At 48.3% G+C, this 26327-nt stretch overlaps 1 protein-coding gene across 5 annotated transcripts in view; it reads right to left on the bottom strand.

Moving 5' to 3' along the window:
- The window catches only part of kcnt1 (potassium channel, subfamily T, member 1), a 128185-nt gene that overhangs the window by 28033 nt on the left and 73825 nt on the right, over positions 1 to 26327 (bottom strand). For all 5 annotated transcript variants that reach the window (XM_031890259.1, XM_031890262.1, XM_031890260.1 and 2 more), the window contains 9 exon segments: positions 14194 to 14273; positions 13244 to 13340; positions 11310 to 11357; positions 11157 to 11205; positions 10418 to 10477; positions 8931 to 9005; positions 7152 to 7235; positions 6308 to 6402; positions 2118 to 2298 (listed from right to left, as the gene is read on the bottom strand). In XM_031890259.1, the coding sequence (XP_031746119.1) occupies positions 2118 to 2298; positions 6308 to 6402; positions 7152 to 7235; positions 8931 to 9005; positions 10418 to 10477; positions 11157 to 11205; positions 11310 to 11357; positions 13244 to 13340; positions 14194 to 14273 (769 nt within the window).

Raw genomic sequence — 26327 nt, 5'->3', positions numbered from 1 at the left:
CCGCATATGGGTGGAGAACGTTATCCTACAAGCAGTGAGGGAACACTTGGTGACACCATTGTTGAGATGGTTTCTCAAGAACCTGCCCAAGACCATTAAGACCATGGCCAAAGAGAAACCCAAAGTTTGGGAACAAAACCCATGTCTATCTCAGCCTGCACAGCTTGGTGGGTAATGTTTGCAGCACTGCAGTAAACATATTGTATATTTGGCCCAATATCATATATATCAGAATACAAAAGGAGTTTTTGTTCTGTATTTTCCTTTACAACCCTCTGTCTCTTTAATGTTCATCATCAAACCCTTCGCATTTGTCTGGTTTTGTTGTCAGGGACAAAGCCGGTGATCCGAAAAGCCAAAATGCTCGAACACGTTCCCTGTGTCCCGGAGACAGCTTTGTAACTGAGCCGACTGTCAGAAATTTCTAGCCCCAAGGACGGCAGGAATTTCCACAGATTTGCTCAGCAAAACCTAGGATACAAAGTTCCAAGATACCATACCCCCCAGCTTTCCGCGGGACAGTCCTGGTTTTTATAGCGCATCCCACTGTCCCGGATAGTTCCAGGGTTCCGGGACAGTGGGATGCACTGGCTCCTGTGGTGGTGACAGGCCCTTTTATAAGGTTGTGCCCCCTGCGTATTGGCGTCACACGTACCCACAGGGTGCAACCTTATAAACGGGCCTGTCACCGCCACATGAAAAGCAGAAGCCGCAGAAGAATAATACTGTCTATGGGGGCAACTGGGGGCATTGTGTATGGGGGGTACTGTCTATGGGGCAATTGGGGGCACTGTGTATGTGGGGTACTATGTATGGAGGCACTATAATTGGGGGGTACTCTCTATGGGGCAATTGGGGGTGCTGTGTATGGGGAGTACTATGTATGGAGACACTATGTATGGGGGGTACTGTCTATGGGGGCAATTGGGGGCGCTTTCTATGGGGGCATTGTGTATGGGGGGTACTGTCTATGGGGCAATTGGGGGCACTGTGTATGTGGGGTACTATGTATGGAGGCACTATAATTGGGGGGTACTGTCTATGGGGCAATTGGGGGCACTGTGTATGGGGGGGTAATGTATGGAGGCACTATGTATGGGGGGTACTGTCTATGGGGGCTATTGTCTATGGGGCAATTGGGGGCACTGTGTATGGGAGGTACTGTCTATGGGGGCAATTGGGGGAACTGTCTATGGGGGCAATTGGGGGAACTGTGTATGAAGGCACTGTGTATGGGGGTACTGTCTATGGGGGCACTTTCTATGGGGGCATTGTGTATGGGGTGGTACTTTCTATCAGGGCACTGTGTATGGGGGCTACTGTCTACGGGGGCACTTTTCATGGGGGATACTGTCTACGGGGGCACTTTCCATGGGGGCATTGTGTAGGGGGGGGTACTTTCTATGGGGCCCTGTGTATGGGGGCTACTGTCTATGGGGGCATTGTGTTTTGGGTGGTACTTTTTATGGGGGCACTGTATATGGGGGCTACCGTCTATAGGGGCACTTTCCATGGGGGCATTGTGTATGGGGGGGTACTTTCTATGGGGGCACTGTGTATGGGGGCTACTGTCTATGGGTCACAAAAGTGGGCGTGGTCAAAAAAATTGCCAGAGGTATGAGATACAAGTACATAGAGGCTTGGTCTATTCCTCAAGAACATGAATTATCCTTTAGCTGTGGCCATCATGAGTCAACGGTCTTCTGTATATTAAGGCTAAGGACCCATGGAGCAGTTTAGCCATTCCAAAATGGCTTTCCACCATAAAGAATAGAAGTCGCCGGTGGAGAACCCTTTGCATCACTTCGGTATTTAAGTCCCACAAAGTTTCCTCCTACAGCCAACTTCGGAAAACTGAAGCAATGCAAAGGGCTTTCCACAAGTTATTAACTTGTTGACTGTGGAAAGCCATTTTGGAATGGTTAGTTGTCCACCACAGCAAAGATCTATTGTAGGAGTCTGAATCTCCATGGGTCCTTGGCCTAAAGGCCTAAATGGCTCAAAGTCTAAAGGACAAACTAGACAAATAGGAAGGAACAATGCCTCCATAGCCTCTTGACTTAGGGAAGAGACAACTGCAGTAGATGCAGCAGATGGAAGTCACCCAAGGATCTCACCTGCAGAGGTAACACCACAAGCGCCACGCATATCATGATCACCACAAGGAGCTGGGAAGGCCAGATTTGGGGCGTAACGTCTCCATAACCCACCGTGGAAAAGGTGACAATGCAAAAGTAAAAAGATTTGAAGAGCGAGAGGTTGTCCCCTGCCCTCTCCAGATGTTGGATGCCGCACATGCTGAGGGAAACAAAATGGTGGTTGTTAGTCGTGGTAGGGGTTAAAATTAAATGGCATCTCATTATTGTAAAATAAATCATTATCTGAAATTAAAAGCAATGGTGGAACCCCTGGCTGGCTTTTTTTTGGTTGGGTGCCTGGAAGAGAGTTAGCGACCTTCCTAAAGAGGTGGAAGCCATGTTAGAAAGAGAAAATTCATCCTCAGAAATGGACATTTGCCCAGCTGGCAGTAAGGTCTTGGTTTTGGAAGGATGGGCTGCGGCTGTTTCCATGGTTTGGGCCCCTAGTTTCCAGTGAAACCTTAAGGCTACAGGGTACAATGACATTACTGGCAACAGTTTGGGGGTTCCTTTCCTGTTTCAGCCCACTAATGTCCCCCTCGTGTACAGAGTAGGGTCCTACAGAATGGGTTTACCGAGATGGGAAGAACCTGACTGAGCCCTGAGCCCAACCCAACTGACCCCTGTGGGATGGAACCCCGACTGTGAGCCTGATCCCCAACATCACTGCCCAACCTGACTAATGCTCTTGTGGCTGAATGGGAGCAACTCCCAGCAACACTGTTCCACCATCTAGTGGGAACCTTCCCTGACTGAGCCCTGAGCCCAACCCAACTGACCCCTGTGGGATGGAACCCCGACTGTGAGCCTGATCCCCAACATCACTGCCCAACCTGACTAATGCTCTTGTGGCTGAATGGGAGCAACTCCCAGCAACACTGTTCCACCATCTAGTGGGAACCTTCCCTGACTGAGCCCTGAGCCCAACCCAACTGACCCCTGTGGGATGGAACCTCGACTGTGAGCCTGACCCCCAACATCACTGCCCAACCTGACTAATGCTCTTGTGGCTGAATGGGAGCAACTCCCAGCAACACTGTTCCACCATCTAGTGGGAACCTTCCCTGACTGAGCCCTGAGTCCAACCCAACTGCCCCCTGTGGGATGGAACCCCGACTGTGAGCCTGATCCCCAACATCACTGCCCAACCTGACTAATGCTCTTGTGGCTGAATGGGAGCAACTCCCAGCAACACTGTTCCACCATCTAGTGGGAACCTTCCCTGACTGAGCCCTGAGCCCAACCCAACTGCCCCCTGTGGGATGGAACCCCGACTGTGAGCCTGATCCCCAACATCACTGCCCAACCTGACTAATGCTCTTGTGGCTGAATGGGAGCAACTCCCAGCAACACTGTTCCACCATCTAGTGGGAACCTTCCCTGACTGAGCCCTGAGCCCAACCCAACTGACCCCTGTGGGATGGAACCCCGACTGTGAGCCTGATCCCCAACATCAGTGCCCAACCTGACTAATGCTCTTGTGGCTGAATGGGAGCAACTCCCAGCAACACTGTTCCACCATCTAGTGGGAACCTTCCCTGACTGAGCCCTGAGCCCAACCCAACTGACCCCTGTGGGATGGAACCCCGACTGTGAGCCTGATCCCCAACATAACTGCCCAACCTGACTAATGCTCTTGGTTTGGGAATTAAGATGTTGTACAGTAACAGAAACTTAGTGCTTATTTTAGATTTTCCCTCCCCGTGCCCCTCTGGTGTAGATAACAATGCCGTCGGTAGAACTGCCAGTCCCCCCATTATACAGCCGCAATGAGTCAGTAACATTACGTGTCCCTAATAGACTTTTCTTACGTTCTAAAAACTGTACGACACAATAGGCACCCACGGGCCCCTTTCTCTAACGCTGTCATTCAACTCTGATTGGACATTAATTGGACGGTCATTCAGCTCTGATTGGCCGCCCATAACACTTACACAAAAGCCCAAGACAATGGAACGTTGAGCGGCGGGAGGAACAATGGCAGAAATATATTTAGTTTTTCTAATAACGGAAACCTTGGAGATGGGGGCGGCGTTCGGTTGCCCAATGAAAGAATATATAATTCTAATAACTTTCCAATATATCTATCTCCGCCCCTGATGTCCCGGACCCGCCCCTGAGGAATGATGGCAGCCCTAAGCCCATGTTTGCCCCCATATCTGAAATCTTTTGACCCGGAAAGTATCTCTTTAATGAATTATTTCTATTTCCACGCAGCCCAGAGGCATTTTCCTTCCACCCACGCCCGAAGGGAGGAAACACAAAGGAAAACCCACTCCGGCTCTAATTTTAGAAGGGCAATTAGCAGCTGCCCCCCCCCCCCCTTCCCCATCGTAATTGCACGGATCAGAGTCTGCAGCGAGCGCTCCTTTCTGCCAATGTTTTGGCCCCGTACGGAGGGAATAATTGCCGTCAAGGACGAGGCAGACGATTATCTGAAAGGAGGATTTTACAATAACTCGCCGGTGGAGGGGTTTTGTGCGTTGAGGTTCAGTGGGAAAGGTTGCCATGGAGCCCTGTCTCAGGTAACTACGCCGCTCATTGCCCTCGGCTGGAAAAAAGTGTAGCTGGTCATTCCATACTGATTCGGCAGCCTATTGGCCCATGTATGGGTCTTCTAACCTTGGCCAGATATCTATCAGATGTTATATGGTTGGGTTGATGTGTCCTCTCCCAATGGGTCTCACTTAGCCCCTGGCTTTCTACTCCCACCCCTGATCGTGGGAGCAAGAAGGTAAAAGTACGGGGGGAGGCAGTGGTGGAAGTGAAGGCATTGCTGGTTGGCCCAGGACACCCCAGGCCAGCACTGCCCCTATATGATCTGATCATTGGGCCTGCACCTACATCATTGGATCACCCCAATGAGGAACAGCAGGTTGGCCAAGATACGTTCGCTTTAGTGTATGCCCACCTTATAGGCATATGGAGCCCAGGCCCATGCCCAAGATATCAGCCCAAGCAATGAAAGGAATGAGCAGCCCTAGGCAGGAGGTCTTAGTTCTATGGGTGTGATCTGGGGTTAATGCTCTTCAACTCTCCTAGATACACCTGAAGGACCAGTGTGAAGGTTGGGTAGGTCGAGTTTTGGGGTTAATGTCTGCTAGTGGCCTTCAAGAATGAAAAGATGATGCCAACGTGATCCTATATGTGGTTATGAAATAATGTTGAACCTCCATGGAGGCTTGAATGGAACTATCCAACAATCACTGGTGTAACCAATGGCTGACCACCTGCGTGCCTCCCAGCCAATAGGCAGTAGAACAATGGCTTCCTTAAGCAGAATAAGACCTTTACATAGGTCGGGCACAATATACAGTCAACCTGTTATAGATAACTATGGAAAAAAAGTAGACATGGGGCCCACACACAAAGATGGCAGTCAGTGGGCCTTTGGTTGGGGGCATATACTGTATAATAGAAATGTTCATGTGGGACACGACTTCCGATACTTTGATCATCATCGTCATCATCGAAAACTATAAATAACATCGTACAAAGACAGGGGCAGGATGGGAGATGGAGGAGCCTGTTTTTCAACCCTTACCCACCCTGCCCACCCAAAACCCGGGCAATACCCATATGTTTTAAAGGGAACCAGTCCCACTCCCGGGCCCTAAAGTTGAACAAGTCCGTTATAAACATATGTGGTTGAAATAACGAGGCATATACTTGTGTCTATATCAGCCTTGGAGTTCCAACCTTTGGCCTGGGGCCACCACCCAACAAGGTTCCAAAGCATTTCTGAATCAGCCATCATTCCTAAAACATATAATAGGTATTTGCCCCCCTAAATCTAACCCTAATTGATCCACAATATGGTCTTTTAAGTGTATTTAGGAGAGCACATAGACTTTCTCCTTAGGTCTTAACCTAGCTGACCCATAGACATCATTCTGAAGACCATCTAGGTTGAGACTTGAGGAGACAACCTATTTACCTCCAGCCCAGAGAGCAAACTCCACAGTCTAGGAAACACTGATCTATATCTACTCCAAGGAAAGCCCAGTCTTGGACCAAAAACCAGATTCCCACCAGGTCTACCCAGTTGGAAAGCATTCTAGCCCATGAGTAGAATGATAGTAGCTTGGGGCAATCCTGGCATATCTACAGCAACATGGCGCCCTATACATGCAAAGGCAACAAGTATGGCAGAAGAGTTGACATCTTACCCTGTGAACACAAGGCACAGAAGGGTGCAGATCAGAATGATCACCTGATTAAACATGGCCGACTGTATCCTCTGGATAGCTCGGTGTAGGTCGTTCTAGAGCAGAGAATACACAGCAGATCAGAGAGGACATTCGAACAAGACAGGAGAATTATCTAGACATATAACTAGATACTTGAGTATCAGGTTGGTAGGTTTTTGGGAGATATATGAACAGTTGGGTATTTTAGGTCTACAAGGACATTTATACGATTGGATAAGGATGACTTGCCGCCATATTGGAGCCTCTGTTGTGCCATAGGTCTAAGACTGACCCCGACTGACCAGTGTTAACAATAATGGAAAAATCTGCTCTAAAACTTTATGCCAAGTTACCTTCATTGACACTTAAATCACAGCTCGGCTTTTTTATTTCTGTACCGGGTCAGTAATTGGCAGGTAGGAGAGAAATCAGCCCTTGGCACTTGACCTACAAATTCCTTTTGACTACCGAACCAGGGGGCGGGAACCTAATCAGGGGAAAGAATGGTCTTGATGGATACAATCAGAAATCATTCTTTCCTTGGCGCTCGGTGGCACGGGCCAAATTGAAGGGGAGGGTTCGGAACATTAGCGTGGAAATGGCACCCAACCGTTCAGCATTATGAAGGCAGAATATGCTCAGTTGAGGGTTTTATTGGTCAGTGACGCGAGTTGTATGAGAGTTTATGAAGAAGGTACGTGGGAAATGGCTCCGAGGCTCGCGTATGGTTATATCAAGGGCCAATGAACGGTGAAATAGCATAGGTTCCCTTTGGGTACGGTAACTGGCCTGGGAGGGGGTAGTGGGAGGCGCCAATACTCACAATCATGTTCTCCAGAACACATTTCGCCAGCCAACAGTTCAGGAAAACGGGAATGAATAAGTTTCTCAACGGAGGCCAAAATATCTACGGGCAGAAGAAGAAATGGATTAGAAAATAGTGATTCTCAAAGTCGTTTCCAAGAACAACATTCCAGAACTTCCAGACAACAGTGAAGAGGTTATTGAGGGCTATAGAACCCAAGGTCAACGCCAAGTCTAGTACCACCATATTTATCCAACGGCAAACCCTTGGCTTTAGATTGCATTTACTCATAACACCCGGCAGTCTATTGGTGGAGCCCACTGCAGTTCCCGTGGAACAACTAGCCATGCCATGGAGAAACAGTTACTGTAGGTTGGGAGGAGCATAGGCTGGGAGGAGCATGTTCCAGCTAGTGACGTCCATGGACCTCACCATAGAAATGCCTAGTTCTCATGGTTGCATTGCCACTATGACCATTCTCTATCAGTACCCTGACGTTGTGTTTCCATATTATGGTCAGAGAGTACTCTGTTCAGAAGAGCTTACACTTTACAGGGGACAGCCTGATGTTAGAAGAAGGTGGGTACATGGAACAGATCTGGGATAGAACAATTAGAGTGCCAAAAGAAGCCAGACATAGCAAAGCAAAATGCAATGTAAAGAAGACGTTGGTTCTTGAGGGCTGTAGAACCTAAGGTCAATGCCAAGTCTCGTACCACCATATTAATCCAACGGCAAACCCTTGGCTTTAGATTGCATCTACTCATAACACCACCCAGCAGTGTATTGGTGGAGCCTACGGCAGTTCCTGTGGAACAACTAGCCCTGCCTGGAGAAACAGTTACTGTAGGTTGGGAGGGAACATGTTCCAGTTAGTGACATCCATGGACCTCACTATAGAGATGCCTAGTTCTCATGGTTGCATTGCCACTATGACCATTCTCTATCAGAGAAGCCAAGTCAGACATAACAATGGGGTGAAAAGACCATTGGTACTTGGTCCATGGACTTAATTATGTGTAGGGCAACTCTTCAGCAGGATATTGGCTATGTGACCATACTGTCAAATGCCCCTCGTATAAGAAAGATACGACAAATGGCGCAACCAACCTCAGCATCTTCTCAACAGCCCAAAAATGAGGTCCAAAAGTCAAGGATTGGTGCATTTAATGCATTTCATGAACACGCAGTCGCCAAGCAACGTTGGCCAGGGACCTGACTGCCAGTTCCTCTGATTTGGGGCAATATATCCGGTCTCGCGTGAGTCGTACTTTCCGAAGGCCAAAAATTTAAAACTGCGTAGGAATGAATTATTGTCTTGCTGATGAAAGAATGGCCTTGTTTCCCCCTGGGTAAGTCTTCTAACAGTAGGGGCAGGTTAATGGGTATCCCGCAGGCACCTCCATTGAAACACAAGATCATTATAAAAACTGACATTTGCGCTAACACTGTAATCCCGGTTCCATTACTGCCCCCGGAGCCCAATCACCGCAGTGACAAGCTGGAAAGGCATTGTGCAGCCTGTAACGGTAATGAAAGATACGATAATCGCACCCTATATTTATAAGGGCCATTGTTTACCGCCTAGTTAATATGATCGAGCTGGTACAGTACGGAGGGGGCGGTGTTTGTCTGGAACAGCTCACAAGAAATTACTGTATTGGGGGGGAGGGGGTTTATACAGAAACGTTGAGGGTTTGGATGAAACTCAAAATGGAGTAGAGAAATCCACCAAAGCCACCAATGACATTCCCTGTGGCCTCCAGGTGGGACTGACCATGGCTATTGTGCACTCACCGTGATGATGAACGGAACCGTGTTGATCATCTCCAAAATGAATGAGATGCGAAAGATCTGTTCCCAGATGTTGCCCTGCGAGAAAGAGAACAGGTTAGAATGAAGAGTCCCACCAGGAGTCCCACCAGGAGTCCCACCAGGAGTCCCACCAGGAGTCCCACCAAGAGTCCCACCAAGAGTCCCACCAAGAGTCCCACCAAGAGTCCCACCAAGAGTCCCACCAAGAGTCCCACCAAGAGTCCAAGTTGTTTCTGCTCAGCCTCAGTCTCGTCTGTCCCTGAGAGCTGAAGAGGCAGAAGCTCACATTTCTACTTTTTGGAAGATGACCATAAATGGTGGTAACCATAGTGATAATGAGAATTAAAGTCACAGGGGCCTGGTACAGGCTCCATTTGTTGGTCAGAAGTCAACATCAACCCAACTGCTGACACTCCAGCCAGTGGGAGGCCACAATGTTGAGTCCTGCATGGGTCCAGTTGGGCAGACCTGTGTCCGACCTGCTGACCTTAGCCACGCCCACCACCCAATATGTCCCCCTACCCAACCCTGAGTGCAAATAGGTAACTTACCTCCCAACCCAGAACCGAAATGTCCTCATAGGGTTAGGGAGGGTGGGAGAGACCACTCCCACACCTTAGCCGGGTACCCAGTCAGGTTACCCACAAACTGCCCTCTTGGTCAGAAAAATGGAGGCTTTTTGCCCAAAACGGGTATTCCACAAGTACCCGACCCAATGTAGGGCTTAATGGTAGTAGGAAGGGTATCTAAAGGTTTCAGAGTGCTCCATGGTCTACTGAGCAACCAGGTCTACAGCAGGTCTCCCAGGCTATTTGGTCCCAGCTCCCATCTTGGGTTCAAATATGGGTGGGGCAACCCTTAATCATTTTTGGGGCTTTTTGGTTTAAGTGCCCTGGTCAGGGGTCCCTTAGCTACATTATACTTATCTTCGGCGCGATGGGGAAGGGAGATCAGCGGGGGGGGGGGGAACGCCGGTGGGTATAATTATTATTATACTGACCCCGGCAGCCAAACCCTATTGCTCTGTGAGGCTCCAGTTTTATTGTTATTGTTACTTTTTATTCCTTATCTTTCAATTCAGCCCCTCCCCTATTCATATTCCCGTCTCTCATTCAAACCACTCCCTGGTTGCTAGGTTAAATTGGACCCTAGCAACCACACAGCTGCTCAAATTCCAAACTGCTGCTGAACACACTACTAAATAATTTTAAAAGCGCAAATAGAAAATGAAGACCAATTGCAACTTGTATCAGAGTAGCAGTCTCTACATCATACTAAATGTTATTGTAAAGGTGAAAGTCCCCTTTAAAATTGGGCAACAGTCCACAATTGTCAAAAATGAACAGCAGGTGGCGCTGTTGTTTCACATTCCCTTTATTAGCAGTGGGGAAAAGACCTGTATCTTGAAAACTGGAGGGGAAAAATAATGACTAACTGGCAAAAGCAATCCGACCCGACAGGCTCCTTACCTTATAGCTGAGATAGATGAGCAGCATTGTCTCCGAGAAACTGATAGCGGCAACGATAACCTACAGCGAGACGCACAGTTACTATAGGGTTATGTGTCTGTCCCTTTCCCTTCCCTGCACTGCTGGTTCTGACTCCTGATACAACTCCCCAATATCCATTCATTCCTCATTCTCACTGGGTTTATAGTTATGTGTAACTGTCACTGTGTCTGTCCCTTTCCCTTCCCTGCACTGCTGGTTCTGACTCCTGATACAACTCCCCAATATCCATTCATTCCTCATTCTCACTGGGTTTATAGTTATGTGTAACTGTCACTGTGTCTGTCCCTTTCCCTTCCCTGCACTGCTGGTTCTGACTCCTGATACAACTCCCCAATATCCATTCATCCCTCATTCTCACTGGGTTTATAGTTATGTGTAACTGTCACTGTGTCTGTCCCTTTCCCTTCCCTGCACTGCTGGTTCTGACTCCTGATACAACTCCCCAATATCCATTCATCCCTCATTCTCACTGGGTTTATAGTTATGTGTAACTGTCACTGTGTCTGTCCCTTTCCCTTCCCTGCACTGCTGGTTCTGACTCCTGATACAACTCCCCAATACCCATTCATTCCTCATTCTCACTGGGTTTATAGTTATGTGTAACTGTCACTGTGTCTGTCCCTTTCCCTTCCCTGCACTGCTGGTTCTGACTCCTGATACAATGTAGCGGAAGTCATTCACCTATTGAATGACTTACCTGTATCACCCATAAAGGGGTTGCTCTCTCCACCCACAAGATGGCGTCCCTGTACAAACATAAAAGACAAGAAGAAAAGAATATGTTAGAGGCTACACAGCCGCCATTAACCCCAGAGCAGCCATATTGCCACTCAGCCCCGGGGCTACTTACCAGCGGATTTCCTGGTGTTTATGAACAGTGACGTTCTGCTTTGGGCAGCTGTAAAGCAAAAATGCCGGATATAAAATCATATTTTGCTCATATATTCACCCCCACAGAGCCATACAGAAAGTCGGCCATGATAGCTGCAACACCACCTCCATCCAGCAGAATGTGCTATACCCCCGGATTGAGTCACAGACTCCCTGCCTCTCCCCATAAAAGCCGATATATATTTTTTGCCATTACACTGTTCTAGTCCCACCCACTGCTTGAGTCACAGACTCCCTGCCCCTCCCCCTGTAACTGCCATCACACTGTTCTAGTCCCACCCACTGCTTGAGTCACAGACTTCCTGCCCCACCCCCGTAACCTGCAATCACACTGTTCTAGTCCCACCCACTGCCTGAGTCACACACTCCCTGCCCCTCCCCATATAAGCTGCCATCACACTGTTCTAGTCCCACCCACTGCTTGAGTCACAGACTTCCTGCCCCTCCCCCTGTAACCTGCCATCACACTGTTCTAGTCCCACCCACTGCCTGAGTCACACACTCCCTGCCCCTCCCCCTGTAACCTGCCATCACACTGTTCTAGTCCCACCCACTGCTTGAGTCACAGACTTCCTGCCCCTCCCCTGTAACCTGCAATCACACTGTTCTAGTCCCACCCACTGCCTGAGTCACAGACTCCCTGCCCCTCCCCCTGTAAGCTGCCATCACACTGTTCTAGTCCCACCCACTGCCTGAGTCACAGACTCCCTGCCCCTCCCCCTGTAAGCTGCCATCACACTGTTCTAGTCCCACCCACTGCTTGAGTCACAGACTTCCTGCCCCTCCCCCGTAACCTGCAATCACACTGTTCTAGTCCCACCCACTGCCTGAGTCACAAACTCCCTGCCCCTCCCCCTGTAACCTGCCATCACACTGTTCTAGTCCCACCCACTGCCTGAGTCACAGACTCCCTGCCCCTCCCCCTGGAACCTGTCATCACACTGTTCTAGTCCCACCCACTGCCTGAGTCACAGACTCCCTGCCCCTCCCCCTGGAACCTGCCATCACACTGTTCTAGTCCCACCCACTGCCTGAGTCACAGACTCCCTGCCCCTCCCCCTGTAACCTGCCATCACACTGTTCTAGTCCCACCCACTGCCTGAGTCACAGACTCCCTGCCCCTCCCCCTGTAACCTGCCATCACACTGTTCTAGTCCCACCCACTGCCTGAGTCACAGACTCCCTGCCCCTCCCCCTGTAACCTGCCATCACACTGTTCTAGTCCCACCCACTGCCTGAGTCACAGACTCCCTGCCCCTCCCCCTGTAACCTGCCATCACACTGTTCTAGTCCCACCCACTGCCTGAGTCACAGACTCCCTGCCCCTCCCCTGGAACCTGTCATCACACTGTTCTAGTCCCACCCACTGCCTGAGTCACAGACTCCCTGCCCCTCCCCCTGGAACCTGCCATCACACTGTTCTAGTCCCACCCACTGCCTGAGTCACAGACTCCCTGCCCCTCCCCCTGTAACCTGCCATCACACTGTTCTAGTCCCACCCACTGCCTGAGTCACAGACTCCCTGCCCCTCCCCCTGTAACCTGCCATCACACTGTTCTAGTCCCACCCACTGCCTGAGTCACAGACTCCCTGCCCCTCCCCCTGTAACCTGCCATCACACTGTTCTAGTCCCACCCACTGCCTGAGTCACAGACTCCCTGCCCCTCCCCCTGTAACCTGCCATCACACTGTTCTAGTCCCACCCACTGCCTGAGTCACAGACTCCCTGCCCCTCCCCCTGTAACCTGCCATCACACTGTTCTAGTCCCACCCACTGCCTGAGTCACTGACCTGCTTTCATCCCATTTCAACCTGCCCACTGCCTACATATACATGTGTGTAGGTAGGTAGGAGCTGCCCTACTGCTTCAAGGAAGGTTGAAGGGGAACTTACCACTCATCTTGCCTCAGATCATCCAGCAAAACCCGGACAATATATAAGAAACAGGACAACAATTTGAGGGAAAAATTGAAGACACGTATTCTGAGGCCTAGAGAGGGAAGAGAGAAGGGCAACAGGATCAATATCCCTATATAATGTCATTTATTGGGGGGTTAAGCCGCTGCTGTACCAAAGCCAGCCAGTAGGTGGGGTTGTACAACTTCCATATTGACAGTATCACTGCGCTTCCCCAGTTACCCAGAGACTGACCTGGATCCCTCAAGGCAACGGATGTAGGTCAGATTCCCTTTCCCAGGGGGCAACAAATCGAGTACAAAAGGCTTCCCATGACCCCCCCCAACACTATTAATCCACACAAAGGCAAAGAGAATTCAGCCCTGCCCGGCAACAATGGCCCAGTTACCTTGCTGAGCACAAAAGCCATCTCTATAGAGCCCATTGCAGTCATTGGCTTTACTCGATTGGCCAGTTTTAGTTAGCACTTCTATATAGATACAGGGGTGTGAGTAGGAAATGAGGTGTATACCCCCCCCCCCGATATTACCCAGGGTATTGGGGAGCCTGTAGGTCCGGCTTGGGACTCACTGAATAACTCAGCATTCATGGCAGGTTCAGTATAACCAGTACCGACCCGTTCCAGAGCCAGATGGAGAGGCAGCCCAGACAGAATGGGGGGGGGGGGGGGGGGGGGGGGTGTTGGAAGCAGAGAGAACATTTGATTTGCCGACAGGTGGACTGTAGCCCCTAACTCCCATATAAACAAACTGTCATTATATTACTGCCATTATACTGTAATGCTATCAGCAGAATCAAATTATATATATTATGGAATAGGTAATGCCACTGTGTGCTCACTAGGTGGCAGTGTAATACTAAGACATTCTGGCTACAAAGCCCCAAAGCCCTGATTCTCCCCCCAATTACAAAGGCCAAAAACTTACTTGATCTTTGGTTTTTGATGAAAAACAGTTTGAGCCGCTCTTTGAAGGTATTCTCGTTCACGTAGAATTCCACTTGCACCCTGCAACAGAGAGCGGGGCATGTATTAGGGGTATTAGGGGTATAAGGGGTGACTCCCCCCCCCCCCCCCAGCAATGGCTCTTGGTCCTGATTTCCCCAGGGCAGGACTGTAGTGCAGTAAGTGAGCCTGCACTGTATCTGTAAGGCTGCTTTCATGTGCATGACCCAAACAGAGCACTAGGGGGCGAGACTCTGCAGCCAGTATACATTGTAGCACCAGTGCAACATTGTATCTAATCCAGATTGCAGGATAACTACAGCGCCAATTCCATGTATAATACCCCAGAACCCACAGCAGGATAAATACAGTGCCAATTCCATGTATAATACCCCAGAACCCACAGCGGGATAAATACAGTGCCAATTCCATGTATAATACCCCAGAACCCACAGCAGGATAAATACAGTGCCAATTCCATGTATAATACCCCAGAACCCACAGCAGGATAAATACAGTGCCAATTCCATGTATAATACCCCAGAACCCACAGCAGGATAAATACAGTGCCAATTCCATGTATAATACCCCAGAACCCACAGCAGGATAAATACAGTGCCAATTCCATGTATAATACCCCAGAACCCACAGCAGGATAAATACAGTGCCAATTCCATGTATAATACCCCAGAACCCACAGCAGGATAAATACAGTGCCAATTCCATGTATAATACCCCAGAACCCACAGCGGGATAAATACAGTGCCAATTCCATGTATAATACCCCAGAACCCACAGCGGGATAAATACAGTGCCAATTCCATGTATAATACCCAGAACCCACAGCAGGATAAATACAGTGCCAATTCCATGTATAATACCCCAGAACCCACAGCAGGATAAATACAGTGCCAATTCCATGTATAATACCCAGAACCCACAGCAGGATAAATACAGTGCCAATTCCATGTATAATACCCCAGAACCCACAGCAGGATAAATACAGTGCCAATTCCATGTATAATACCCCAGAACCCACAGCGGATAAATACAGTGCCAATTCCATGTATAATACCCCAGAACCCACAGCAGGATAAATACAGTGCCAATTCCATGTATAATACCCCAGAACCCACAGCAGATAAATACAGTGCCAATTCCATGTATAATACCCCAGAACCCACAGCAGGATAAATACAGTGCCAATTCCATGTATAATACCCCAGAATCCACAGGTGGCAAAGGACAGGGCAGAAGGAAGGGCCACTAGCCGAGGCTCATATTATACATACAGCTATTGAACAAGGCAGGAATAAATGGCTATTTCTGTGTAGGGAAAGCAACGCATTGTGCCCCATTTGCCCCCCAGCTGGGCAGCGCTCGGATAAGGGAAATATCCCTGCATTGGGGGGACCTGGAAACAAACTCTGGATATGAAAAGTGAAAAGGAATGAGATTGCCGTTTCCCAGCCCACGAGCCATTTAACCGCTGGGTTGTGTGGGGGCTAAAAGCAGCCCCGCCGGGCGTACGGAACGGCTCATTGTGCGCGGGGGGCTCAGCAGTAACAATAGCCCTCGCAGTAATTCCTTTATTAACCGACACAATGGGCTTCTATATTAGAATTGTAGCCCCTCTGCCATCTTGTGGTCTGCCCTTAGCCCCTCCCTAATACCCCTGTGTACCCCCCCCCCCAATATCTGTCACCCAAAGGATTCAAAGCAAATAAAGGCAAAACTTACATGATTCCAGCTCAAAGCATAAAATAGCGCCCCCCAAAGGCAGCTCACAGATTGTACAGCCCCCCCTTCCAGATTTGTTGTTTTGTTTCTTTCTCCTGCCCAGTTACTCAGCGAGCAGTGCCTGTTTACTCCCTCAGTGCCCTCCCCAAGGCAGGAAACCTCATATGGGTTACTAGTTAGTGCTTAACCCCTGGCACAGAGCCGACCCTGGCACAGATACTCACTGAGAGCAACGGGGCACCATCTCTCCCTACTATACCTGCTATCCCACAGCCCCAGTCCCTTCCCAGAGGCTATTATCCCCCCACTGCTACTATAGGCACCATCTCTCCCTACTATACCTGCTATCCACAGCCCCAGTCCCTTCCCAGAGGCTATTATCCCCCCACTGCTACTATAGGCACCATCTCTCCCTACTATACCTGCTATCCCACAGCCCCAGTCCCTTCCCAGAGGCTATTATCCCCCCACTGCTACTATAGGCACCATCTCTCCCTACTATACCTGCTATCCCACAGCCCCAGTCCCTTCCCAGAGGCTATTATCCCCCCACTGCTACTATAGGCACCATCTCTCCCTACTATACCTGCTATCCCACAGCCCCAGTCCCTTCCCAGAGGCTATTATCCCCCCACTGCTACTATAGGCACCATCTCTCCCTACTATACCTGCTATCCCACAGCCCCAGTCCCTTCCCAGAGGCTATTATCCCCCCACTGCTACTATAGGCACCATCTCTCCCTACTATACCTGCTATCCCACAGCCCCAGTCCCTTCCCAGAGGCTATTATCCCCCACTGCTACTATAGGCACCATCTCTCCCTACTATACCTGCTATCCCACAGCCCCAGTCCCTTCCCAGAGGCTATTATCCCCACTGCTACTATAGGCACCATCTCTCCCTACTATACCTGCTATCCCACAGCCCCAGTCCCTTCCCAGAGGCTATTATCCCCCACTGCTACTATAGGCACCATCTCTCCCTACTATACCTGCTATCCCACAGCCCCAGTCCCTTCCCAGAGGCTATTATCCCCCCACTGCTACTATAGGCACCATCTCTCCCTACTATACCTGCTATCCCACAGCCCCAGTCCCTTCCCAGAGGCTATTATCCCCCCACTGCTACTATAGGCACCATCCCTCCCTACTATACCTGCTATCCCACAGCCCCAGTCCCTTCCCAGAGGCTATTATCCCCCCACTGCTACTATAGGCACCATCTCTCCCTACTACATTAGTAGCTGACCCGGTTACATATACAGACTGTATTACTCACACTAATGCTGAAGGCTAATGTATGTAAGTACCCTGACACAGTAACAGCAGTAATTAAAGACACGGCACTAAAACAAACAGAGGCAATTAAATACCCTATGTGAGTGTAACACAGGGAGGAAATGTTTGGGAGGGAAAGCCAATGGATCAATAGGAGCGGCTACTGGTCAGGCCGGATAGGCAATAAGCCCATATTTATGCATCTTCTAAAGCAGCACTAATGTACCAATAATTCCATTAAATCCGGGGGAAGTGGGCTGTTCCTGCTGGTCAGTGCTGAGTTACATACACCTGAAAGCCTTGTTAGTTTCTGTAGGTCACTGCCCTGGGGCAGAGTTTCCTGAGTAAGTAATGGGGCCCCCTAGTGGCCAAGCAGATCAATTGTATCTGAAAGCTGCAACTTCTATCTATCTATCTATCATCTATATCTATCTATCTATCTATCTATCTATCATCTATATCTATCTATCTATCTCTCTATCATCTATATCTATCTATCTATCTATCTATCTATCATCTATATCTATCTATCTATCTATCTATCATCTATATCTATCTATCTATCTATCATCTATATCTATCTATCTATCATCTATATCTATCTATCTATCTATCATCTATATCTATCTATCATCTATATCTATATATCTATATATCTATAATCTATCTATCTATCATCTATCTATCTATCATCTATGTATCTATCATCTATCTATCATCTATCATCTATATCTATCTATCATCTATCTATCTATCATCTATCATCTATCATCTATATCTATATATCTATATATCTATATATCTATCATCTATCTATCATCTATCTATCTATCATCTATCTATCTATCATCTATGTATCTATCATCTATCTATCATCTATCTATCATCTATCTATCATCTATCTATCTATAATCTATCTATCTATCTATCATCTATATCCATCTATCATCTATCATCTATATCTATATATCTATATATCTATCATCTATCTATCATCTATCTATCTATCATCTATATCTATATATCTATATATCTATATATCTATCATCTATCTATCATCTATCTATCTATCATCTATCTATCTATCTTTCTATCATCTATCTATCTATTATCTTTCTATCTATCTATCTATGTATCTATCTACCTCTCTCTATCTTTCTCTCTTTCTATCTATCTATCTATCTATCTATCTATCTATCATCTATCTATCTATCTATCTCTATCCATCTCTATCTATCAGAGTGTATATGTATATTAATGACCCCGGGGTGCTGCTGGGAATAGTGAGAGGGTAGGTAGGATTGGCAGGGTGCCACGTGGGCACAGCGGGTTCCCGCAGGGTGAGGAGCGATTACTATATATATCCCCATAGAGCAGAGCCAGGGATATCGGTTACAGATACAAACAAGGCAGCGAGGGGCTCAGCCAACAGGGAGGCGTGGGAGGGAAGAGTGTCAGCTCTGGGGGCTGCGGGGGGAATCTACTGCCCAATATTATTATTATTATTAGGTGTTATTATTAAGGGCTCATTGGTTTTTATTGGATATTCCCTTATTGCGCCTGAAACACAAGGCCACTCCCACACATATGTGGCTCCACCCCTTATGGATCTGACAAGGAGAGGCAGGCCTAAGCTAATTATGCACGTCCCCCAGCATGCAACAGGAGACCTTGAGTTCCTAGATATTTTCAGGTTCCATTTTGAGTCTTTATTTCATTGGCTGGAGGGGTGTTGCTGAATACATATTACCCATCTGTATTTCTGTATACAGTGTAGTTGGGAGAAGACTGAGGGGCAGGGTTAAATGGGGTTGGTCACCTTGAGTTAACTTTAGTATGATGTAGAGAGTGATATTCTGAGACAATTTGCAATTGGTCTTCATTTTTTATTATTTGTAGTTTTTTTAGTTATTTCAGATTTGTTCACTAGTTTGGAGTTTCAGCAGCTGGTTGCTAGGAACCAAATTACCTTAGCAACCATGGAGTGGTATGAATGAGAGACTGATATATGAATAAGGGAGGGGCTGAATAGAAAGATAAGGAATAAAAAGTAACAATAACAATAAAACTGGAGCCTCACAGAGCAATAGGGTTTGGCTGCCGGGGTCAGTTATCCTGTTGCTAGGGCTCAAATGACCTTAGCAACCAGGGAGTGATTTGAATGAGAGAATAATATATGAATAGGGGAGGGGCTGAATAGAAAGATAAGGAATAAAAAGTAACAATAACAATAAAACTGGAGCCTCACAGAGCAATAGGGTTTGGCTGCCGGGGTCAGTTATCCTGTTGCTAGGGCTCAAATGACCTTAGCAACCAGGGAGTGATTTGAATGAGAGAATAATATATGAATAGGGGAGGGGCTGAATAGAAAGATAAGGAATAAAAAGTAACAATAACAATAAAACTGGAGCCTCACAGAGCAATAGGGTTTGGCTGCCGGGGTAAGTTATCCTGTTGCTAGGGCTCAAATGACCTTAGCAACCAGGGAGTGATTTGAATGAGAGAATAATATATGAATAGGGGAGGGGCTGAATAGAAAGATAAGGAATAAAAAGTAACAATAACAATAAAATTGGAGCCTCACAGAGCAATAGGGTTTGGCTGCCGGGCAGGCCCGGATTTGTGGCGAGGCCACAAAGGCCCGGGCCTAGGGCGGCATAAACATAGGGGCGGCATGCCGCCCCGCCGCACGCAAATTTTTAAAATTTTGCTCCCATACGGAGCAATGGGGACCTCTCCCCACTGCTCCGTATGGGAGTTTTAACTTTGGCGCATGCGCATGCGCGTCAGCGCGGCGGCAGGGGAGGAGGAGGTGGTTTGCGCATGCGCGCTCGTACTGCGGGTGGGGGCGGTAGGGGGCGCCGAATGGGGGCGGCCTCGGGGCGCGTCATTTAGAAATCCGGCGCTGCTGCCGGGGTCAGTTATCCTGTTGCTAGGGCTCAAATGACCTTAGCAACCAGGGAGTGATTTGAATGAGAGGTTGGTATATGAATAGGGGAGGGGCTGAATAGAAAGATAAGGAATAAAAAGTAACAATAACAATAAAACTGGAGCCTCACAGAGCAATAGGGTTTGGCTGCCGGGGTCAGTGACCCCCATTTGAAGGTTAAGAGTTTGAAGAAGGGAAATAATTAAAAAACTATAAGAAATAAATAATGAAGACCAATTGAAAAGGGGTAGGTGCTCTCCCACACTGCTGAAGCACCCACGCCGAAACCAATTACCCGCTTGTCCCCGGGGCAATGTTCTGCTGGGTGACAGCTGATAGATGTGGTGCTGCTGCGAGAGCGTCGGAGCAATGAGACTGTCAGGAGAAACAAACAGGGAGACTACGGGCTGGAGGAGGAGAGCCACGACACACAGTGTTCCAATGGGTCCCATGCCTGACCCCATGGGGAGCGCTATCAGTTTATCAACTTGGTGCCTTATTGCCCCCCTCGTCATTATAAAGCAGAACTGGGGAAGCGCACGGGGTAATCCTTCCCCCCGGGGCAGAGATTCCTGACAGGAACAGAGCAGCCGCCAAGCAGGGCCGGAGGTGTTGACGGCAAAAATCAGAGGCAATGACTGCCATTTAGATTTAATATATATAGTAATTTACCATGGTGGGATCCGAGCCTTAATAGCTAATTAACACTTGGCTGCATTAATTGGGAGTAATGTTCATCCATATAATGTGCTGAGTGCAACTGCAGGGTAACGATATGTGGGGATTATTGGCTCCTCGTTACTGGCAATTAGTATCCATGTGTTTATTATGGGCTAAGGGGGCCCAGCCTGAAGGCCAGTTAGGGGGGGATTTGGGGTGAGTGCTTATTTGTGCCCTGGGTACCCCTGGAACTATAGCGGGGTGACTGTTACCCCAATGTTTCTATATATCTGTAACCTTGTTATGGGCTAAGGGGGCCCAGCCTGAAGGCCAGTTAGGGGGGGATTTGGGGTGAGTGCTTATTTGTGCCCTGGGTACCCCTGGAACTATAGCGGGGTGACTGTTACCCCAATGTTTCTATATATCTGTAACCTTGTTATGGGCTAAGGGGGCCCAGCCTGAAGGCCAGTTAGGGGGGGATTTGGGGTGAGTGCTTATTTGTGCCCTGGGTACCCCTGGAACTATAGCGGGGTGACTGTTACCCCAATGTTTCTATATATCTGTAACCTTGTTATGGGCTAAGGGGGCTCAGCCTGAAGGCCAGTTAGGGGGGGATTTGGGGTGAGTGCTTATTTGTGCCCTGGGTACCCCTGGAACTATAGCGGGGTGACTGTTACCCCAATGTTTCTATATATCTGTAACCTTGTTATGGGCTAAGGGGGCCCAGCCTGAAGGCCAGTTAGGGGGGGATTTGGGGTGAGTGCTTATTTGTACCCTGGGTACCCCTGGAACTATAGCGGGGTGACTGTTACCCCAATGTTTCTATATATCTGTAACCTTGTTATGGGCTAAGGGGGCCCAGCCTGAAGGCCAGTTAGGGGGGGATTTGGGGTGAGTGCTTATTTGTGCCCTGGGTACCCTTGGAACTATAGCGGGGTGACTGTTACCCCAATGTTTCTATATATCTGTAACCTTGTTATGGGCTAAGGGGGCCCAGCCTGAAGGCCAGTTAGGGGGGATTTGGGGTGAGTGCTTATTTGTGCCCTGGGTACCCCTGGAACTATAGCGGGGTGACTGTTACCCCAATGTTTCCATATATCTGTAACCTTGTTATGGGTTAAGGGGGCCCAGCCTGAAGGCCAGTTAGGGGGGGATTTGGGGGTGAGTGCTTATTTGTGCCCTGGGTACCCCTGGAACTATAGCGGGGTGACTGTTACCCAATGTTTCTATATATCTGTAACCTTGTTATGGGCTAAGGGGGCCCAGCCTGAAGGCCAGTTAGGGGGGGATTTGGGGTGAGTGCTTATTTGTACCCTGGGTACCCCTGGAACTATAGCGGGGTGACTGTTACCCCAATGTTTCTATATATCTGTAACCTTGTTATGGGCTAAGGGGGCCCAGCCTGAAGGCCAGTTAGGGGGGGATTTGGGGTGAGTGCTTATTTGTGCCCTGGGTACCCCTGGAACTATAGAGGGGTGACTGTTACCCCAATGTTTCTATATATCTGTAACCTTGTTATGGGCTAAGGGGGCCCAGCCTGAAGGCCAGTTAGGGGGGGATTTGGGGTGAGTGCTTATTTGTGCCCTGGGTACCCCTGGAACTATAGCGGGGTGACTGTTACCCCAATGTTTTCTATATATCTGTAACCTTGTTATGGGCTAAGGGGGCCCAGCCTGAAGGCCAGTTAGGGGGGGATTTGGGGTGAGTGCTTATTTGTGCCCTGGGTACCCCTGGAACTATAGCGGGGTGACTGTTACCCCAATGTTTCTATATATCTGTAACCTTGTTATGGGCTAAGGGGGCCCAGCCTGAAGGCCAGTTAGGGGGGATTTGGGGTGAGTGCTTATTGTGCCCTGGGTACCCCTGGAACTATAGCAGGGTGACTGTTACCCCAATGTTTCTATATATCTGTAACCTTGTTATGGGCTAAGGGGGCCCAGCCTGAAGGCCAGTTAGGGGGGGATTTGGGGTGAGTGCTTATTTGTACCCTGGGTACCCCTGGAACTATAGAGGGGTGACTGTTACCCCAATGTTTCTATATATCTGTAACCTTGTTATGGGCTAAGGGGGCCCAGCCTGAAGGCCAGTTAGGGGGGGATTTGGGGTGAGTGCTTATTTGTGCCCTGGGTACCCCTGGAACTATAGCGGGGTGACTGTTACCCCAATGTTTCTATATATCTGTAACCTTGTTATGGGCTAAGGGGGCCCAGCCTGAAGGCCAGTTAGGGGGGGGATTTGGGGTGAGTGCTTATTTGTGCCCTGGGTACCCCTTGAACTATAGCGGGGTGACTGTTACCCCAATGTTTCTATATATCTGTAACCTTGTTATGGGCTAAGGGGGCCCAGCCTGAAGGCCGGTTAGGGGGGGATTTGGGGTGAGTGCTTATTTGTGCCCTGGGTACCCCTGGAACTATAGCGGGGTGACTGTTACCCCAATGTTTCTATATATCTGTAACCTTGTTACAGGGCACACAAAGCCTATATATGAGGGAGGGAGACACAGACTAGATGCAGTATATGAGAGCAGAGAATCTCGTGGATACAGTAAGTGGCACTCACAGAACCATCTCAATCACTGCACATCAATTATACATCATTAGTCGTTATTACGGCTGTCAGTACAATGCTGTCACAGTTAAAAGCCTCAGATGTGATGAGCTGAACTGAATAATTGATATTTTGACACACACGCGGCTACGGTGCAAAACAGCCATAAACAAAGACAAACTTTAGCACTTCCATTATTCTTAGGGGAGAATGAATTTAACAGAAAGACTCAACACAAAGAAGGAATATAGTGAGGCCAAGAGGAACATGTAGTGTAAGAAGAACATACGGTGAGGCCAAGAGGAACATGTAGTGTAAGAAGAACATACGGTGGGGCCAAGAGGAACATGTAGTGTAAGAAGAACATACGGTGGGGCCAAGAGGAACATGTAGTGTAAGAAGAACATACGGTGGGGCCAAGAGGAACATGTAGTGTAAGAAGAACATACGGTGGGGCCAAGAGGAACATGTAGTGTAAGAAGAACATACGGTGGGGCCAAGAGGAACATGTAGTGTAAGAAGAACATACGGTGGGGCCAAGAGGAACATGTAGTGTAAGAAGAACATACGGTGGGGGCCAAGAGGAACATGTAGTGTAAGAAGAACATACGGTGGGGCCAAGAGGAACATGTAGTGTAAGAAGAACATACGGTGGGGCCAAGAGGAACATGTAGTGTAAGAAGAACATACGGTGGGGCCAAGAGGAACATGTAGTGTAAGAAGAACATACGGTGGGGCCAAGAGGAACATGTAGTGTAAGAAGAACATACAGTGTGGCCAAGAGGAACATGTAGTGTAAGAAGAACATTCAGTTTGGCCAAGAGGAACATGTAGTGTAAGAAGAACATACGGTGGGGCCAAGAGGAACATGTAGTGTAAGAAGAACATTCAGTTTGGCCAAGAGGAACATGTAGTGTAAGAAGAACATACGGTGGGGCCAAGAGGAACATGTAGTGTAAGAAGAACATTCAGTTTGGCCAAGAGGAACATGTAGTGTAAGAAGAACATACGGTGAGGCCTAGAGGAACATGTAGTGTAAGAAGAACATACGGTGGGGCCAAGAGGAACATGTAGTGTAAGAAGAACATACGGTGGGGCCAAGAGGAACATGTAGTGTAAGAAGAACATACGGTGGGGCCTAGAGGAACATGTAGTGTAAGAAGAACATACGGTGGGGCCAAGAGGAACATGTAGTGTAAGAAGAACATACGGTGGGGCCAAGAGGAACATGTAGTGTAAGAAGAACATACGGTGGGGCCAAGAGGAACATGTAGTGTAAGAAGAACATACGGTGGGGCCAAGAGGAACATGTAGTGTAAGAAGAACATACGGTGGGGCCAAGAGGAACATGTAGTGTAAGAAGAACATACGGTGGGGCCAAGAGGAACATGTAGTGTAAGAAGAACATTCAGTTTGGCCAAGAGGAACATGTAGTGTAAGAAGAACTACGGTGGGGCCAAGAGGAACATGTAGTGTAAGAAGAACATTCAGTTGGCAAGAGGAACATGTAGTGTAAGAAGAACATACGGTGGGGCCAAGAGGAACATGTAGTGTAAGAAGAACATTCAGTTTGGCCAAGAGGAACATGTAGTGTAAGAAGAACATACGGTGAGGCCTAGAGGAACATGTAGTGTAAAGAAGAACATACGGTGGGGGCCCAAGAGGAACATGTAGTGTAAGAAGAACATACGGTGGGGCCTAGAGGAACATGTAGTGTAAGAAGAACATACAGTGTGGCCAAGAGGAACATGTAGTGTAAGAAGAACATTCAGTTTGGCCAAGAGGAACATGTAGTGTAAGAAGAACATACGGTGGGGCCAAGAGGAACATGTAGTGTAAGAAGAACATTCAGTTTGGCCAAGAGGAACATGTAGTGTAAGAAGAACATACGGTGGGGCCAAGAGGAACATGTAGTGTAAGAAGAACATTCAGTTTGGCCTAGAGGAACATGTAGTGTAAGAAGAACATACGGTGTGGCCAAGAGGAACATGTAGTGTAAGAAGAACATTCAGTTTGGCCAAGAGGAACATGTAGTGTAAGAAGGAACATGTAGTGTAAGAAGGCCAAGAGGAACATGTAGTGTAAGAAGAACATTCAGTTTGGCCTAGAGGAACATGTAGTGTAAGAAGAACATACGGTGGGGCAAGAGGAACATGTAGTGTAAGAAGAACATTCAGTTTGGCCTAGAGGAACATGTAGTGTAAGAAGAACATACGGTGTATGTAGTGTAAGAAGAACATACGTAGTGTAAGAAGAACATACGGTGAGGCCAAGAGGAACATGTAGTGTAAGAAGAACATACGGTGAGGCCAAGAGGAACATGTAGTGTAAGAAGAACATACGGTGAGGCCAAGAGGAACATGTAGTGTAAGAAGAACATACGGTGTGGCCAAGAGGAACATGTAGTGTAAGAAGAACATACGGTGTGGCCAAGAGGAACATGTTACCAAGACCTCTGGGGACAAGTTCTAGGCTCACCTCCAACAAGCCCATCCCCAGACATATAGATATATCGGGGGGATAGAGATTTAGAGATCACAGAAGCACCAATTAGGGGCCGTGGCACAGTAACTGGAATGCGTTCGGGATATTTCCATTACTGGAGTTTGATTCAGTAGCCGGTGCCTTTGTTCCCGACCTTTTAATCCCCCGGGCCAATTAGGGAGACTTGTGCCTGACGGTAATAGACGTTAATGGGAGAACTCAATTGGCGGCCAATTAGCGGAACAGTATTTCCTGTAATTATTAATACCTCGGAGGCTTTGGGCTCGGCTGATCCGACCCAACGTTCCCAGAACATAACCAACTAGTGAAGCTGCAGCAAAATAACTCATGTTCTAGACCTAGGCTTCCCATTGGCCCGCTATTTGGACCTAACGTTCGGCCAATCCGTGCTTCAGCTGAAAGCGATAATCTAATTGGGCCAAGGACAAAATCCTTTGGGGCCATAGGTTTGCAACCAA

The sequence above is a fragment of the Xenopus tropicalis genome, chromosome 8 (assembly GCF_000004195.4).
Source record: "Xenopus tropicalis strain Nigerian chromosome 8, UCB_Xtro_10.0, whole genome shotgun sequence".
NCBI classification, from domain to species: Eukaryota; Metazoa; Chordata; class Amphibia; order Anura; family Pipidae; genus Xenopus; species Xenopus tropicalis.
The sequence above is the reverse complement of the archived record's forward strand: the minus strand, read 5'-3'. Positions and strand labels throughout refer to the sequence as shown.